This window comes from Pristis pectinata, chromosome 6 (genome assembly GCF_009764475.1).
Source record: "Pristis pectinata isolate sPriPec2 chromosome 6, sPriPec2.1.pri, whole genome shotgun sequence".
NCBI lineage: Eukaryota > Metazoa > Chordata > Chondrichthyes > Rhinopristiformes > Pristidae > Pristis > Pristis pectinata.
The window spans coordinates 63,925,446-63,945,007 of record NC_067410.1 but is presented as its reverse complement, the minus strand read 5'-3'; the positions used below and the strand labels follow the sequence as shown (position 1 = coordinate 63,945,007).

At 43.5% G+C, this 19,562-nt stretch overlaps 1 protein-coding gene across 1 annotated transcript in view; it reads left to right on the top strand.

Annotated features, from left to right (window-relative positions):
- Positions 1-19,562, top strand: part of LOC127572089 (espin-like protein) — a 72,408-nt gene that overhangs the window by 8,431 nt on the left and 44,415 nt on the right. Inside the window, exon 3 of the mRNA XM_052018961.1 lies at positions 17,385-17,571. Within this exon, the coding sequence (XP_051874921.1) occupies positions 17,385-17,571 (187 nt within the window). The remainder of the gene's footprint in view (positions 1-17,384; positions 17,572-19,562) is intronic.

The following is a 19,562-nucleotide window of genomic DNA, read 5'->3' as shown; positions in this document are numbered from 1 at the left end:
AATACAGATAATTTCACTACAACTGTGCATTGAAGTAGTACAAGGTAAACCAATAACAATGCAGAATAAAGTGTTTCAGTTACAGAGGAAGTGCAGTGCAGGTAGACAATAAGGTGCAAGGCCATAATGAGGTAGATCGAGAAGTCAAGAGTCCAGCTTATTGTACTAGGGGACTGTTCAATAGTCTTATAACAGTGGGATAGAAGCTGTCCTTAAGCCCGGTGGTATGCAGTTTCAGGCTTTTATACCTTCTGCCTGATGGGAGAGGGGAGAAGAGAGAATGTCCAGAGTGTGCAGGGTCTTTGATTATGTTGGCTGCTTTACCGAGGCAGTGAGAAGTGTAGACAGAGTCCATGGAGGGAAGGTTCGTTTCCCTGATGTGCTGAGCTGTGTCCACAGTTCTCTGCAGTTTCTTGAGGTTACGGGCAGAGCAGTTGCCATACCAAGCCGTGATGCATCTGGATGGGATGCTTTCTATGGTGCATCAATAAAAGTTGGTAAGGGTCGATGGGGGCATGCCAAATTTCTTTAGCTTCCTGAGGAAGTAGAGCTGCTGGTGAGCTTTCTTGGCCATGGCATCCATGTGGTTGGACCAGGACAGGCTATTGGTGATGTTCATTCCTAGGAATTTGAAGCTCTCAACCCTCCTGACCTCAGCACTGTTGACATAAACAGGAGCATGTGCACCACCCCCCTTCCTGAAATCAATGACCAGCTCTTTTGTTTTGCTGACGTTGAGGGAAAGGTTGTTGTCATGACACCATCTCTCTATCTCCTTCCTATATTCTGATTCATCATTATTGGAAATATGGCCCACTATGGTGGTATCATTTGCAAACTTGTAGATGGAGTTAGAGCACAATCTGGCCACACAGTCGTGAGTGTATAGGGGTAGAGTAGGGGGCTGAGGATACAGCCTTGTGGGGCACCAGTGTTGAGAATAATCATGGCCGAGGTGTCGGTGCCTATCCTCACTGATTGAAGTCAAGGATCCAGTTGCAGAGGGAGGTGTTGAGTCTCAGGTCTCAGAGTTTGGCGATGAGTTTGCTTGGAATTATAGTATTGAAAATGGAGCTGTAGTCAATAAACAATAGTCCAATGTAGGTGTCTTTACTGTTCAGATGCTCCAGAGATGAGTGTAGGTCCAGGGAGATGGCATCCACTGTAGACCTGTTTCAGCGGTAGGCGAATTGCAGTCGGTCAAGGTTGTCTGGGAGGCTGGAGTTAATGTGTGTCATAATCAGCCTCTTGAAGCACTTCATGATGGTGGATCTCAGAGCCACCAGGCGGTAGTCATTAAGGCACGTTACCTTGTTTTTCTTAGGTACCAGGATTGTAGTGGTCTTCTTAAACTAGGTGGGAACCTCAGATTGAAGCAGGGAGAGGTTAAAAATGTCTGCAAATACCCCTGCCATCTGATCTGCGCAGGATCCAAGGACACAGCCGGGGCACCATCTGGGCCAGATGCTTTCCACAGGTTCACTCTTTGGAAGACTGACCTTACATCTGCAACGGTGAGCATGGGTTCAGGTGCATTGGAGGCTTTCAGGGCAGGTGGTGACATTGCATTCCCCTTCTGTTCAAAACATGCTTAGAATGTGTTAAACTCATCGGGAAGGGATGCGGTGTTGTTGGCGATGTTGCCTGACTTTGTTTTGTAGCCCGTTATAGCATGTAATCCCTGCCACAACTGATGGCTGGTCTGGGACTCAATTTTGAACTGGTATTGGAACATCTTCACCGGTAGGATTTCAGTGGTTCAAGAAGACAGCTCACCACTGTCTCCTCAGGGGTAATGAGGGATGGGCAATAAATACTGGCCTTGCAAGTTACGCCCTGATGCTGAAAAGGGAATACATTTTTAAAAAGTTACAATGTAGGTTTGGTTTCCTGAGTCTTTGTCCAGAGTGGGGTAGTTGGCAACTACCAGTGAGGATTCAAACCTTGTGAACAGTCAAGCTCCCAGATCTCTGCTTCTGGGAGAAGCAGCTCAGGAAATTGGCTGAGCAAACAGGATGTAGCAACCACTAATAAACAGTTAAACTGGATGAATTCCCCTCCCGTCACTGATGTTAAGTGTTGTACATGTGTGTGATTATCATGACTGCAACAGACTGCTTCAGGATGTTGTGAGCTTTTGCACAGCGCATGTCGATGGTTATCCTGAATGGCAGCATGCTTTGTGTAAATACAGCTTTCCAAACACTGGTCATGGTATCACACACATCCATCTTCCTGATACATCATTGATGGAAGCACATCTCATTTCCCCAATCACAGCCCAATTTCTGAGCAGGTATTCACAACAGCACCTCCTTGATTTTTCATTAAGTTGAACACCATCTTTGTGGACTGACTATCCAACCAAATATGAGAGCTTTGCCCACCCCTTCCTGGATCTGACACCCAGCCACAATCCTCTTTCCTGCAGAGATCCTAGCACAGTGAAATAACAACAGAAAATCCCAGATATTATTTCAAATTTCTTTTGTATCCCTGGTTAGTAATCAGGAGCTGTCAGCTCACTTTCATTCCCAGCATCCGTGCAGTCCTAATGCAGGGTCTCAACCTGAAACATCGACCATCCCTTTACCTTCACAGATGCTGCCTGACCCACTGAGTTTCTCCAACAGTTTATTTTTGCTTCATATTCCAGCATCTGCAGTCTCTAGTGTCTCCATCTCTGCCACTTTCCCATCAGAGACCAACGAGCTCACTACAGATGGTGTGCAACCACATCAGAAGCATCCTGATAAGACACTGTCCACCCGCTGTAATGGCTAACAGAACTGAGGGAGCGAGGAGAGAAAGACACTTCAAAGGAGGAAGAATTACCCTAAAACTTAAATTAAAATGGACTGTTTTGGAAGTGCTCTTTGTTGTATGCCAGGAAACTCATTGCATGGTTCCCAAACGTAGCAATGATAAGGACCTTTGCTTCATCTGAAAGTTACTGCATCAGAAGCCTGTACCAGAAGAATGAAACAATGTCTTCTTTATTTAACAACTCACACTTTTAAAGATTGATTAACAAACAAATGTGTAAAAATGACCTATCACCTGCCAGCTCGTGCTCCTACCCCTCCCCCTACCCTTTTATTCTGGCTTCTGCCCTCTTTCCTTCCAGTCCTGATGAAGTGTCTCGGCCTGAAACGTCGATTGTTCTTTTCCCCTCATAGATGCTTCTTGACCTGCTGAGTTCCTCCAGCATCTTGTCTGTTTCTGTAAAAATGATGGGCAAGAAAGCTGACCCGTCAAGCTTGCTCCACACTTGTGATGCCTGGAACATCAAGAACACCAAGATATGGGAGGATTGAAATGCTAAACTGCGTCTATTTTAATGCAAGGACCCTTTGGTAAAACAGATGAACTTGGATTGTTGATCAGTATGTGGGAATGTGATTGGATTAGATTAGTTTACTGTCATATACGTCAGGGTGCAATGAAATTCCTTGCTCACGTGAAGCTCACAGAGTAAACAGTAATAATAAATAACAATAAATACACCAATGAACACAAAACAACAGAATGGTGCATAGATTGTAGTGCAGTCTGAAGGAGTGCAAAAAGAATACAAAATTGACAATAATGAACAATAATGTGGCAGTACTACTGGGAAGAGGGTGTGAAAGAGGTGATAGGTTCAGGAGTCTGATAGCAGTGGGGAAGAAGCTGTTCTTAAGTCTGGATGTCTGGGCTTTCAAGCTCCTGTATCATCTCCCAGAAGGTAGAAGAGAGACAAGGGAAAGGCCAGGGTGGCAGGCATCCTTGATGATACTACTAGCCTTCTTGAAGCAATGCACCATGAGGATGGGCTGGGAGGGAGGAAGTGTCGAGCCTGTGATGGACCAGGCTGTGTTTAGCACTCTTTGCAGGTTCATTTGGTCAAGAGCAGAGCAGTTGCCTTACCGGGCTGAGATATTTTTGCAAGACTGAGATCCGGTTGAAAGAAGGGCAGGACTGGCAACTGAACATTCCAGGCTATGGAAGTTTCAGGATTGATAGGGAGGGATGTAAAAACGAAAGGGGGCATTGCCTTATTGATCAAGGAAGTCATCCCTGCAGTAATGAGGGAGGATGTCTTAGAAGTATCTTCCAATGAGGTCATATGGGTGGAAGTTAGAAATAAAAAAAGGGGTGATCACTTTGCTGGGATTATATTATAGGCCTCCCAACAGTCAGTGGGAGATAGAGGAGCAGATATGTAGGCAACTCACACAGGTGTAGGAGAACTAGGATTGTTGCAGTAGATAATTTCAGTTTCCCCAATATTAATTGGGATCACCTTTGTGTGAAAGGATTTAGGTGGGGTGAAATTTTTAAAGTGCATCCAGGAGAGCTTTTTGTGCCAATAAGTAAATTGTCCCAGTAGGGATGGTGCAGTATTGGACCTAATCTTAGGGAATGAGCAGGGCAAGTGGATGAACTGTCAGTGGGCAAGGACTTTGGGGTTTGTGACTGTAACTCAGTAAGTTTCAAAGTAGTTATGGAAAGAGATAAGGATAGTCCAGGAAACAAGTGCCTGAAGTGGGCCAAGGCTGATTTTAATATCATTGGACAGCATCTGGCAAATGTACACTGGCAACAGCTACTTGCAGGTAAATCTTTTAAAAGTGAAATAGTGTGAGTTCAAGGCCAAAGTGTTCGGGCAAGGGATGGCAGGTTCAGGGAACCCTGGATATCAAGGGATTTTGAGAGTTCAGTAAGGAAAAAAAAGAAAGCATTTGGTAGGTATAGTGTACTGAAAACACTAGAGGCTCTTCAGGATTAGAGAGAGAGTATAGGGGGTGCTTAAAAATGAAATTAGAAGGGCAAAGAGGGGCCACAGATCAGAATAAGGAAAATCCCAAGGCATTTTATACCAGGAGCAAGAAGGTTACCAAGGAAAAATGGGCCTTGTAGGGACCAAAGAGGCAATTCATGAGTGGAGTTAGAGGATGTGGGCGAGGTCTGAAATGAATACTTTTCATCTGTATTCAGTAAGGAGAAAGACATTGTGGTCAGAGACAATGCTGGAGATTCTGCAGATGCTGGAGATTCTGCAGGTGCTGGAATCTGGAGCAACACACACAAAATGCTGGAGGAACTCAGCAGGACAGGCAGCATCTATGGAGGGATATAAACAGTTGACATTTCGAGTCAAGTTCCTTCATCAGGACTGGAAAGGAAGAGGGCCGAAGCCAGAATAAGAAGGTTGAGAGAGGGCACAGGGTGGCAGGTGATAGGTGAGTCCAGGTGAGAAGGGGAAGGTAGGTGGGTGGGGGAAGGGGGATGAAAGGGAGTGATGTAAGAAGCTGAGAGGTGATAGGAGAAGAGGCAAAGGGCTAAAGAAGAAGGAATCCAGTAGGAGAGGGTAGTAGACCATGGAATAAAGGGAAAGAGGTGGTGAATAGATGGGCAGGTCATGAGGGTGTATGAGGGGAAAGAGAAGAAGTGAGGGGGCCACAGGAATAAGGGAAAACAAAAGGGGGGGCAGAGATGTCATTTGAAATGGTGAAATTCCAGAGCATGTTAAGAGTTAAAAAGGAGGAGGTATTAGATATCTTAGCAGGCATGAAGGTGGATAAATCTCCAGTGTCTGATGAAATATATCCCAGGCTATTATGGGGGCAAGGGAGGAGATAGTTGGGGCCCTGATGGAGATATTTAAATCTCCACTGGCCACAGGAGAGGTACCAGATGACTGGAAGAGTCAATTTATTCAAGAAAAACAATAAGGAGGAGCCAGTTAGTCTAATGTAAGTGGTAGGAAGTTATTGGAAAAAAAATCTGAGGGACAAGATTAATCCTAACTTAGAAAGGCAGGGATAGTCAGCACAGACTTATTAGTACCAGATCCTGTCCGACTAATTTAATTGAGATTTTTGAAGAGATAACCAAATATATTGATGAGGACAACAGTTTGATGGGGTTTACATGGACTTCAGTAAGGACTTTGACAAGGTTTCACATGGAAGGCTAGTTCAGAAAGTTTAGAACTCATGGGGTCCAAGGCAAGTTGACAATTGGATCCAAAATTGGCTTGGTAATAGGAAACAGTGATGGGGAAGGTTGCTTTTGTGATTGGAAGCCTATGAGTAGCATGTACCACAGGGATCAGTGCTTGGACCCTTGCTGTTTGTTATATACATTAATGACTTCGATGTGAATGTCAGAAGTATGTTCATTAAGTTTGCAGATGACATGAAAACTGGTGGTGGTGTTGATAGTGGGGAGACTAGTCTTAGGCTACAGAATGACATTGATCAGCTGGTGAGTAAAGCAGGGTAATGGCAGATGGAATTTAATCCTGACAAGTGTGAAATGATGCATTTGTGTGTAGGGGAGATGGGGGGGGGATGTTGGGGTTAATAAGGGTAGAACATATACCATGAAAGGTCGAGCCCTAAGGAGTATTGGGGAACAATGAGATATTGGTGTAAAAGTCATAGAGTCACAGAGTAATACAACATGGAAACAGGCCCTTCGGCCCAACTCACCCATGCCGACCATTGTACCCCCCAAGCTAGTCTCATCTGCCCGTGTTTGGCCCATATCCCTCTGAACCCCTCCTGTCCATGTACTTATCCAAATGCCTTTTAAATTTTGTTACTGTACCTACCTCAACCACCTCCTCTGGCAGCTCATTCCATACACACACCACCCTCTGCATAAACAAGTTGTCCCTCAGGTCTCCTTTAAATCTTTCACCTCTCACCTTAAACCTATGCCTTCTAGTTTTTAGTTCTCTGTCACTGGGAAAAAGACTATGTGCCTATCTATAAAGCCTATCTATACCCCTCATGATCTTATACACCTCTATAAGGTCACCCCTCAATCTCCTATGTTCCAAGGAAACAATTAAAGCCCTTAGCTGCCCATCCCCTCCCTGATAACTCAGGCCCTCGAGTTCTGGCAGCATCCTCTTAAATCTTCTCTGCACTTTTTCCAGTTTAATGGAGTCTCTCCTTTAACAGAGTGACCAAAACTCCAAGTGCAGTCTCACCAATGTCTTGTACAACTGCAACATAATGTTACAGCTCCTATACTCAATGCCCTTGACTGATGAAGGCCAGCATGCCAAACGTCTTCAGTACCACCCTGCCAGCCTGTGACGCCACTTTCAGCAAACTATGTACCTGTACTCCTCGGTCCCTCTGTTCCACAACACTCCCCTGGGCCCGACTATTCACTGTACAAGTCCTACCCTCTTTGACTTCCCAAATTGAAACACTTCACACTTATCCAAATTGAAAGCAACTTGCCAATCTTCAACCCACTTACCTAGCTGATCAAGATACTCTTGTAATTTTTGTCTGTCCACAACACCACCTATTTTAGCATCATCTGCAAATTTACTAACCATACTTTGAATATTCACATCCAAATCATTTATATAAGTAATAAACAACAAAGGTCCCAGCGCTGACCCCTGTGGCACACCATTAGTCACAGGCCTCCAGTCCAAAAAACAACCTTTGACCGTCACTCTCTGATTCCTACCATTGAGCTAATTACAAATCTAATTAGCTACCTCCCCCTGGATTCCATGCGATCTAACCTTTCAGACCAGCCTGTCATGTGGGACCTTATCAAAGGCCTTACTAAGGTTTATATTAGACAATGTCAACTGACTTACCCTCATCTATCCTCTTTGATACCGCTTCCAAAAACTCTACGAGATTTGTCAGACACAATTTCCCATGCACAAAGCCCTGCTAACTATCCCTAATTGGACCTTACCTATCCAAATGCTGGTAGATCCTGTCCCTCAGAATCCCCTCCAGTAACTTATCCACCACTGATGGCAGACTCACCCACTGTAGTTCCCTGGCTTGTCTTTGCTGCCCTTCTTAAATAATGGTACAACATTAGCCACCCTACAGTCTTCCTGAACTTCACTAGTGGCTAACGATAAAGCAAATATCTCTTCAAGGACCTCTGCAATTTCTTCCCCAGCTTCCCACAAGGTCCGAGGATGCCTCAGTCAAGGCCTGGGGATTTATCCACCTTAATGCGCTCCATGGCCACCAATATTTCCTCTCTGGTCATTCATATGTGGTCCAAGACGTTATCACTCATTTCCTTTGCATCCATCATTTTCTCCACAATACAAACTGATAAGAAATATTCATTAAATATCTTGCCCATCTCCTGTGACTCCCCACATAGACGGACATGCTGATCTTTAAGGGGACCTATTCTCTCCCTAGTCACCCTCGTCCAGATCGAAGATTCCTGAAGGAGGCAGCACGGTGGTGAAGAAGGCATATGGGGTGCTTGCCTTCATAATCCAGAGCATAAAATAGAGCAGGAAGGTCTTGGTACTACTTTTTAAAACATTAGTTAGGCCATAGATGAAATATTGTGTGCATTTCTGATCACCACACTGTATGAAGGACATGATTGCACTGGATAAGGTGCAGAGAGATTCACCATGATGTTGCCTGGGATGGGGAGAGACTGGATAAGCTGGATTTGTTTCCTCGGAGCAGAGGAAGCTCAGGGGGGACCTGATAGAGGAGAGACATAGATAGGGTAGATTGAAAGAAACAAGCCAGTGAGCATAGCTTTAGGGTGAGGAGATTTAGAGGGAATCTGAAGAAGAATTCTTTTTTTCACCAAGAGGGTGGTTGCAATCTGGAACACATTGCCTGAGAAGGTGGCGGAGGCAGGAACTCTCACAACATTTGAGAAGGAGCTGAATGAGTAAATTGGTAAATTGGTTTATTATTGCCACATGTACCAAGGCACAGTGAAAAACTTGTCTTGCATCCCGTCCATACATATCATTTCATTACAACAGTGCATTGAAATAGTACAAGGTAAAGCAATAACAGAATGCAGAATAAAGTGTTTCAGTTACAGGGGAAGTGCAGTGCAGGTTGACAATAAGGTGCAACATCATAACAAGGTAGATTGTGAGGTCAAGAATCCAGCTTATCATACTAGGGGACTGTTCAATATTCTTATAACAACAGGATAGAAGCCGTCCTTGAGCTTGGTGCTATGTGCTTTCAGGCTTTTGTATCTTATCTCCGATGGGAGGGGAGAGGAGGGGAGGCTGGTTTCCGTGATGTGCTGAGCTGTATCCACAAGTCTCCTCAGTTTCTTATGGTCACGGGCAGAGCGGTTGCCATACCAACCTGTGATGCATCCGGATAGGATGCTTTCTGTGGTGCATTAATAAAAATTGGTGAGGGTCAAAGGGGATATGCCAAATTTCTTTGGCTTCCTGAGGCATTGGTGCACTTTCTCGGCCATGGTGTCGACATGGTTGGACCAGAACAGGCTATTAGTGATGTATACTCCTAGAAACTTGAAGCTTTCAACCCTCTCTACCTTAGCACCGTTGATGTAGACAGGAGCATGTGCACTGTCGCCCTTCCTGTAGTCAGAGACAAGTTTGTTTTTTGCTGACATTGAGGGAAAGGTTGTATTGACACCATGTCACTAGTCTCTCTGTCTCCTTCCTGTACTTGAATTGCCAGGGCTGAGTGTGCTCTGGATCAAGTGCTGGTAAATGGCATTAGTATAGATCAGAGACACAAGAGACTGCAGATGCTGGAATCTGGAGCAACAGACTGCAGGAGGAACTCATTGGGGCAAGCAGCATCTGTTGGAGGAAAGAATTTTTTTAAATTTCAAAAATAAACTTTATTCATAATAGAAAATATATATAAAGGAAGAAACCGTGTAAAAAGCTTTTACATTCATGGTCCTTACATTCAGTGGTGTAAACTTTTTTTAAAGAAAAAACAAACAAACATAGGACCATGCCACTCATGTGGCCCCTTGGGGTGATACGCCCTTTTCATTGTTCGAGAGGCTTCCCCACCCGACTCTGCCCCTCCATGTGTGGCAGCAGAAGGAGCCTTAACTGTGGTCCTTCCCCACAGAGACTTATCATTGGCTGCATTGAACTTCAGTGACGAGTATAGATAGGTACTTAATAGTTGGCAGGGACGTGGCAGGCTGAAATCCCTATTTCTGTGCTGTATGACTCTATAACTTTGTGACTGTATGACAGAGACATCCGATTTTCTCCTGAGAATGAAATACAACTGAAAAATCCCAGGGAGAATAGGTGAAAAAAAACTCCAGAAAATTTCCCTCTGATCACCTTGGGCGATTAAAACCAGTTCAGATCACGTGGACTACCCAGTTTGAGGAAACCAATTTGGCTCAGAGTCCAAGATTCATGGACAGCTATTATGTACTTTAAGAAATATTTCAATGTCCCGGTTGCAGGCCTCACTTACATTTGATGCACTCTTGGATTGCCATCCACCTCAAAAGTTAGTACTGCACTGAAAGTCCTACTCATAGTTAAAGACCCCAATGCACTGAAGAGGACTATAATTAAACAGGAGCTGACAACGAGCCACGTGAGGAGAAGTAAGGATGGCTGACCAAAAGATTGGCCCAAGGGTTAGGTATTAAGGAGGATCTTGAATGAAGAGAGTTAGGGAGATGGAGATGATTACACAGCTAGGGGCAGTCAGAGCCATACAGGTCCTTTCTTACTCCAGTTATATGATACACTACATTTGTTGCTGGGTTGAATTCCCAGTTCAGTTAAATCTTTAAGTAGCTCAGCATGTGGGCGAGTCCAACACAGAATCAGGCATTCGGGGAATATGAGTCAGTGCTACTAAACCTATTAGCTCTGGGGGTAGGTGTCACACTCTTCAACTTGTTGGGCAATGAAATGTTCCATTTGTTCTGGTCTATGTCTTTTTAATTCAGTTCAGATGTTTTAAACTTCCACCTTTACAATTCATATCTTTAGACTACCGGATCTCCACATGTGCACCGACCATCTGTTCCCACCTCGACCCCACCACCCCTGACATCCCCAGACTCAGGATATCTTTGCTGCCTGACTAATGTAATAGATCAAAGAACAGTGAATCTCTTCAACAAACAGTGGCAAATTCCTGTCCTTTGTTGAGGGAGTTGAATCACTCTGGACACTCACAGGCATCTGCTGAAACTTGGGTTTCTTTGTTCACTGGTTTATTCAAGCATATTCAAAAAAGCCACCCAGATACAGAGTTCCAGAATGACTTAAAAAATCTCAACTCATACAATGTATTATGCACTAAGCATAATCACTTTGACCTGTATCATCCAATTCTAAGATGGCACATCATTTTCTTGATTAGTCTATTAAACTCTTAACTAATATTTTTTGACAAATCAGAATTGAAAATTCTGTCCGTGGGCTGTATCCGATCATAACAAAATAGCTTTTTGATTCAACCAATCAAACAACGTTACACTTTTACAACTGCCATTTGTACTCAACAAGCTTGTTACCACTCTTAGCTGCATTTGATCTGATGGCCATGTAGTTTCCCAAAGCTATCAACTCTTTCTGTATCCCTGCAGAGGTTAATTGCTTTAGAACATAGAACATTTAGGAAGAAGCCTGTGTCCCTTTTGTCTTAGAAAACATTCCAGTGGGTGGTCCCATAGCTTGCCCATTTGGTGCCAGTGAGTCAATTCAGTCTTCCTTATCCATATCCAACTGTTTGAACTCACTAGCCTGTTTTCAACTGCAGAAAACACACTTAATAGGATGGGGACATTTATTCTGTTACAACATGTTTTGCCCACTGAACCAACATTCCAATTGCTGTAAAATAAACTCCCCTCTTTTGGTACTTGGCGACTTGCCCAAGTAAACCACTGGACAGTGCTGCCCCAATTTGCTGTCCCATCACGGTGATCAGATACACGGTTTGGAGGATCTAAGCAACTAATTTTCAGAAATATCCTAACTCTCTTCCTTTCAAAAATAGATTTTGTTTCATTCATTACTTGCACTTTCTCCTCTTCTGCAAATTGAAGCACTCCTAGAATGCTTCACCCGTTATGCTAATTGCTTAGAATTCGGTGACAAATATCACTTGCTTCTGCAATGTGGCCCTTTGGATATTTCAACTCCTACTTTATTCCCATTATCTCATAATCAGTCCTCTGGCACTGCTTTACCTGTCTCAAATGCCATATTTCGGTAGCTTATTCTTAGTAGGTGTTTTGTCCCAGGCTATCTGAACTGCCAAACAGAATGTCACAGTCCCACAGCCTAAACTGAAGTTTTGGCTTTCACATCCTATGAGTTTTAAACATAATTCTGTTTCAGCACTTTCCTTGCAATTAGCATTTTAAAAAAATGTCATGCTATAAACAATACACAGTCAAAGTTACACTGGCAAAAATGGACTTAAATGTTATTTGAGAGGCTCCTTTACAAATAGTTCCACCCCATAGATAATCATTACAAAGTATTGACTATCTTTTGCCTCAATCCTAAAGCTCTACCCCTTTCAAATCTTTCCTTTAAATTGTACCCCTTTCAAATCCTTCCTTTGAATTGTACCCAAATGTTTTGACAAACTTAATTGTTTCAGAATCAGTTTCCTTGTTGGATTTGTGTCAATGTCTTGATCTTTAAACAGTTATCTCTCTCCAGAGCCATAATAACCATTAGTAGGCTGTGGACCATGTTGGTAAATGTGATTAGTATGGATAGGTACTTGATTCATTGAGTACTACAGGACATTTGCATTTGGAAAGGAAATGGCTGATTAGGGATAGTCACCATGGCTTTGTGTGTGGGAAATCATGTCTCATGAATTTGATTGAGTTTTTCGATGAGGTGACCAAGAGGATTGACAAGGGAAGGCAGGTAGACATTGTCTAAATGATGCATTCCTAGAAATAGTCTACATGGATTTTTAGCAAGGCCTTTGACATGGTCCTGCATGGTAGGCCGGTCCAGAAGGTTAGAACGCATGGGATCCAGGGTGAGGTAGCCAATTGAATATAAAATTGACTTGGCGGTAGGAGTCAGAGGGTGGTAGTGAAGTATTGTTTTTCACATTGGAGGCCTGTGACCAGTGTGTGCTGCAGGTCTCCATGCAGGTCCCCCGTTGTTTCTCATTAATATTAATGATTTGGATGAGAAGGTAGATGTCATGGTTAATAAGTTTGCAGATGACACTAACATTGGTATAGTGGACAGTGAAGAAGGTTGTCTAAATACAACAGGACATCAACCAACTGGGAAAGTGGGCAAAGGGATGGTGGCTGGAACTTAACTCAGACAAGTGCAAATTGACGCATTTTGGAAAGTTAATCCAAGGCAGGGCAGGGTTCTGTGGACTGTTGTTGAACAGAGAGACATAGGGGTACAAGTACATAGTTCCTGAAAGTGACAACAAAAGTAGACGGGGTGGTGAAGAAGGTGTATGGCATGCTTGCCTTCATCGGCTGTGGCATTGAACACAAGTGTTAGGATGTCATGTTACAATTGTACCAAACACTGGTTAGACCACACTTGGAGTATTGCGTGTAGTTCTGGTCACCATGCTATAGGAAAGATGTAATTAAGTTAGAGAGGCTGCAGAGAAGATTAACAAGGGTGTTGCCTGGACTGGAGGGCTTGAATTATAAGGAGAGTTGGATAGGCTGAGACTGTTCTCCCTGGAGCGAAGGAGGCTGAGGGGTGACATTACAGAGGTTTATAAAATTATGAGGGGGGTGGCTAAGGTACAGTCTTTTTCCCTGTGTATGGGCATCTAAAGTAGAGCGCATAGGTTTAAGGTGAGGGGGGAAAGATTTAAAGGGTAACAAAGGTGCAAGTTTTTCCACACAGAGGGTGGTGGGTATATGGACCAAGCTGCCAAAGGAGATAGAGGCAGGTACAATGTTTAAAAAAAAATTTGGACAGGCTTAAGGGAATATAGGCCAAACTCAGGCAGATGGGATGAACTCAGAAAAGCATCTTGGTTGGCATGGATGAATTGGGCCAAAGGGCCTGTTTCCATGCTGTGTAACTCTATGATCAATGAATCATAGGGCTGCTTTCTGTGCTCTATGACTCTATGATTCTATTACCTCACTTGCAACCAATCACTTCTTTTTCTGTTCTGTATGTCTCTATGATTCTAAAAATCAAACTAATGATTAAACCCAGACATTCAGGTCATTTAATTTCACCTTAAAACATTTTTGGAAAACTCTCCATTCAGTGGAGTGATTTCCCATTGGAATCTAAAAATTAACATTTCATCTTATTCAAGAACTGCAGAAAATCTTTTCTGTCCAACATAGCATTTCTATGAAAACGTTAAAACATTAATTTACCAGCACAGTCTTTAATTATTTAAATTCCAAAGTATCTAAAAATATCCCTATATGTTGTGCCTTTGTTCATTTTTCCAATTCCTAGATAAACAATTTCCTGTTAGTCTGACAAATTTTTTCAAGGCTCATCTGTTTATCCATTTAAAACTTTATTCCTTGATATGCAACCAAACTCTGTAATGCAGCTTTTTTAAACTGAGATCAGGGTTTGACATTCCCTTAGATTTAAGATAAATTTGTTTTTATATATCATGTTTCAGGTTAGCAAGTAACCCTGAATGTGTTAGGTTCAAGTCTCTGACAGATAAAGCCTTAAGTTTGAGTTTTGTAAGTTTCAGACAAATGCTTAAATTCTTGAAGCTACTGGAAACTGCCACATCTCTTGCAATTCGAAAGTCACCATCACCTCTTTAAAAAGACAAGTTGTGGCATAGCTGAAGAACCCTGGTATCTTCTGCCACCTTGTGATAAATGTCATGTTTGCAATTGTTCACATTCCCACTGAATGCATTTATTTTCCTTCAGATTTTTTCAGGAATTGATTGAATCTTTATTATGTTTTATTTGTCCCTCTTTTAACTTTGAACAGTTCTGTATCTTGGACTAATGAGGATCATTATGCACCGGATATCTAAACAGCTAAACATTGATCCCATAACAGCTGGAAACTTTCCCCAGGAACTGACTGGAGACTTCATATTTCATACCTGTTGGAATCTCTGTCTTCCTGGCCCGAGAGACCCCAGGTTTGGTGTGCTCACACAGGCCTGAGTCTGGGAAAATCTGGAGTTTGCAAGGAATGCCCTGGAACCCTGATAATTTTTCAAAGGTACTCCAGCCCCTCAATTGAATCCAATCATAAAACTAACAGCACAGAATGTAACAGAATCATTGTGTCCATTCCAGCCAAATAAGGACTATCCAGCTCAAGCCATGCCCTGCCACTTGGTTCACAGCCTTGCAGGATTCAGCTCTTCAGGTTCATGTCTAAGTAAATGGGATGAGGACTCTGCCTCCACATTCCTTTGGGCACTGAGTTCCAGCCCAAACTTTCTGCTCCGGTTCTAATATCCAATTACTTTCAATCTGTGCCCTCAGGTATTGACCTTCCTACAAGAGGAAATAGGATCTTCCTGTCACAATCCCTTATGAATTTATCAGTCAAAATCACTCCTTCTGTGACACTTGGGACATCTTAAATGCTGTAACATGCTTTTTATCATGGGTGACTCTCAGGTAGAGTAACCTGGTGGCATTCATCTCCATTCTGGGTAAAACCTAATGCACCAGGTATTCCCTGGCAGTCTCTAATCCTGGTGCTAAGCAAGCAGTTTTCTAGCCTTCTGAGATCCAATAGGATCAAGTGCTTCTAGATTTGTATCTATGGACATAATAATCTTATGCACATAAATTAAATCTTGCCTCAACTTCATCCATTCCAAGGGTAACAACCTCATTTCTATCACATGTTTCCTCATAATAAACATGTAAGTAGAGAGGTCTTTGTGAAGCATGAACTGCGGGACGTTGTATTGTTTAGTTTTGCAGGGATGAGTTGTAATGGACTTCGTAGAACAATGCAGGATTGCCAGTGAAGCAGAAAAGGTAGGGAGGGTGAAGCTTGGTTTCAAATGGGTTCATTGTATCTATGGACATTGACATTCACTGGGGTACTGTTCCACAGGTACTGGCTCTGAAAGAGTTACACTTCCTTAAGTAAGACGATTACTAGAATACACTTCACAGAGACTCACCTAAGGAAGCATTTCCATGGTCACACCTCATTGGAGTACAGTTCTACAATAACAGACTCTCATTGGAGCACAGTTGTACATAAGATAAGATATCTTTATTAGTCACATGTACATTGAAATACACAGTGAAATGCATCTTTGTATAGCGTGTTCTGGGGGCAGCCTGCACGTGTCACCACGCTTCTGGTGTCATCATAGCATGCCCACAACTTCCTAACCCATACATCTTTGAAATGTGGGAGGAAACCGGAGCACCCAGAGGAAACCCACGCAGACACGGGGAGAACGTACAAACTCCTTACAGACAGCGGCGGGAATTGAACCCCAGTCGCTGGTGCTGTAATAGCGTTACGCTAACTGCTACACTACTACGTGCATAGACTCATGTTGGAGTACAATGATACTTGTAATTATTTTCTCTGTGTATCGTGTACAGGCTCTGACCCTTACTGGATCATAGCTCTACAGTGATTTTCAGGTACTGCCTCCCACTTAGCTACAGTTCCAGTGACACTGATTCTCACCTGAGGAGAATTTCCTTGGGCATTGACTCTCTGTCACACAGTTTCACAGGCACTGATGTATCTGAAGGTGGACTTTAGATACCTCTGGAGTTCTGGTTTGTTCTACTCACAATAACTATTACAGTACACTGGAGCTTTAAACAAGGGTGCTTACATTATTCTAACTCCAACAGCAAGGACTCCTTCTGGGAAGTGCTCACATTGTATATACAAGTGTTGGTGAGGGGGTGGGACACAGTCATACAGTGAGGGAGGGGGACAGATGGTCGTACAGTGAGGAGCGGGCAGACGATCAGACATTAAGGAGTGGGACAGGTGTTCAGACGGTGAGAGAAGGGGACACAGTAAGATGGAGAGGAGCAGGACAGAGAGTGAAGGAGCGGGTCACAGCTAGATTCTGGTGGTGGGTCAGACACATGATTGAATGGTGAGCTGGGCCAGACAAGCAATTTGTTGGTACTGGGTGAGGGGGACTATCAACTTGTTGGGGTAAGGTGTGAAGTGGGGTTGAGTTCTGTCTCAGTATCCTCTTTCTTTCAGTCCCTAATATATTGAAAGGTGAGGGAAGATTTAAACTAACAAAGATCCTTTATTTGTGAAAGAACTTGCACTGAGCAAAGCAGCATTTATTGCAGCAGCTTCCTCTTCATAACCAGACAAACTCTGGAATCTGCTACACTGGATAATCTCTAACATTGTACAGAAGGCAGTGGGTCACATGCTACAATTCTGCAAGAGCTGTGCACCCAATATTATATAATGCATACTACTGGCTGGTAGGGCCAGAGTTCAAATGGGAGAGGTATCCTCAATCATATGACCCTAACTTAGCCTGGGCCAAATTTGCATACACGGCGCGATACCAGAGGAATTTCTAGCATAAGGTCTTGCAATGGTTTTACACTTTTCCTGGCCATTATTCTGGAACCTGGCTCTGGAATCATACTGAAGTTTATCCTTTTCTCTTCAGGGCTTTGAACAAGCAGACTCAGAATGGTGCCACACCCCTCTACTTGGCCTGTCAGGAAGGACACCTTCACATAGTTGAATTCCTCATCAAAGACTGTGAGGCCAATTTGAACCTGCGAACATATGACGGGATGACAGTTCTTCATGCAGCGGCACAGATGGGCCACTGTGCCCTGGTGCTGTGGCTGGTACGTCAATGTCATTATCGCAACTTCATCTGATTATGTCAGTGGCATCATTCAGGACACAGGATATTGTTTCATGGGACAACATCAATGGAGGGAATTGGGAGTCAATGTTTCGGGTCGAGACCCTTCATCAGGACTGGAAAGGAAGAGGGGAGAAGCCAAGATAAAAGGGTGGGGGAGGGGTGGAGCAAGAGCTGGCAGGTGATAGGTGGATCCAGGTGAGAGGGGAAGATAGGCAGGTGGGGGAGAGGGGAGAGAGTGGGAATGATGTAAGAAGCTGGGAGGTGATAGGTGACAAAGGGCTGAAGAAGATGGGATCTGATGGGAAAGGACAGTGGCCAAGGAATAAAGGGAAGGAGGTGAGGAGGGGAAGTGGATTGAGGAATGTGTGGGAGATGGGGAGGGGAAAGAGAAGGGGTATTGGGGCCGGTGGGCTAGGGGAAAACAGAGGGTTACTGGAAGTTAGAGAAATTGATGAAAAAACACGATGATGCTGGTGGAACTCAGCAGGCCAGGCAGCATTCTCCACAGATGCTGCCTGGCCTGCTGAGTTCCTCCAGCATCATCATGTTTTTCTACTAGATTCCAGCATCTGCAGTCCTTTGTTTCTTTAGAAAAATTGATGTTCATGCCGTCAGGTTAGAGACTACCAAGGCGGAATATTGTTTCATGGGACATGGCCATCTCTGAATGGATGCAGGACATCTTTTCATAGCACTGTGTCAAGAGACATGGGGCATTGATTCAAGGGATACAAGCCTTGCTCATAGGATACTGACAAACATTTAGGGTGAGCTGTGCTGCTGGTTTTCATGTGCTGTCATATCAAAGTGTGAGATTGTGTGTGTGTGTGTGTGTGTGTGTGTGTGTGTGTGTGTGTGTGTGTGTGTGTGTGTGTTGTATATGTGTGTGTTGTATATATGTGTGTATGTGGATGTATGTGTGTAAACATGGAGAGTGTGTGTGGTATGCATCTAGGTGCACATGTATATTGGTGAGTGTGTGTACATTGGTGTGTTTGTATGTGTATGATAGGTATGTTATGTCTGTATCAGCATGTTTGAAAATGCCATATGTGTAAATGGCTTTTGTGTGTGAGAGATGTGTTTAGTTTTGATACAAAGCTAGGTGATATTGTGAGTGGGGAGGAGGATGCAAAGAACCTTCAAGGAGATGAGTATTTGAGAACAGCAGATCCAGTATGATGTGGACACATATGAGATCATTCACTTTGGTGCACAAGACGGAAAGCAGGATATTTTGAAACTGGTGACAGATAGGGAAATATTAATGTTCAAAGGGGCCTGGGTGTCCTCGTATACAAGTCACTGAGAGCTACCATGCAGGTGCAGCAAGCATGGAAGGCAAGAGGTATGTGGGTCTTTATTATGAGTGGATTTGAACATAGGAGAAAACATAGGGACTTGCTAAGACTGCACCTGGAATACCATGTACAGCTTTCCTCATTTTAACTAAAGGGTGTAATTGTCACAGTGAAGTAAAGGTTTACCGGACAGGTTCTAGGGATGGAGAGTTTCAGGAAAAGTCAAGTAGGCTAGGCCTGTATTCTTTAGAGTTTAGAAAAATGAGAGGAATCTTATTAAACTTACTTAAAGGCTAGACTGGCTAGGTACAGGGAGGGTGCTTACCCTGACTGAGGAGTCTCAGAATAAGCAGTACATTGTTTAGGACTGAGATGAAGTTTCGAGGATGTGAATCTTTGGAATTCTTTACCCTGGAGGGCTGGGGGAGTTCAGTCATTGAGTTCAATCTTGATGAACAGCAGAATGGACTTGAGAAGCTAAATGGCCTCCTCCTGCTCCTAACTGCTGTGACGTGTTTTGATATGTTTGTATAATTTTCCTCAGCCAGCCTTTTATGGACTGTAAGTGACCGATGTTGGCCCTGCTTTCACAGCCATCAGCTTCAGTAACCTCTCCTGGACAGCACCACGTTTTACGGCTTTTCTAAATACTTCTGCTTCAGTCTCT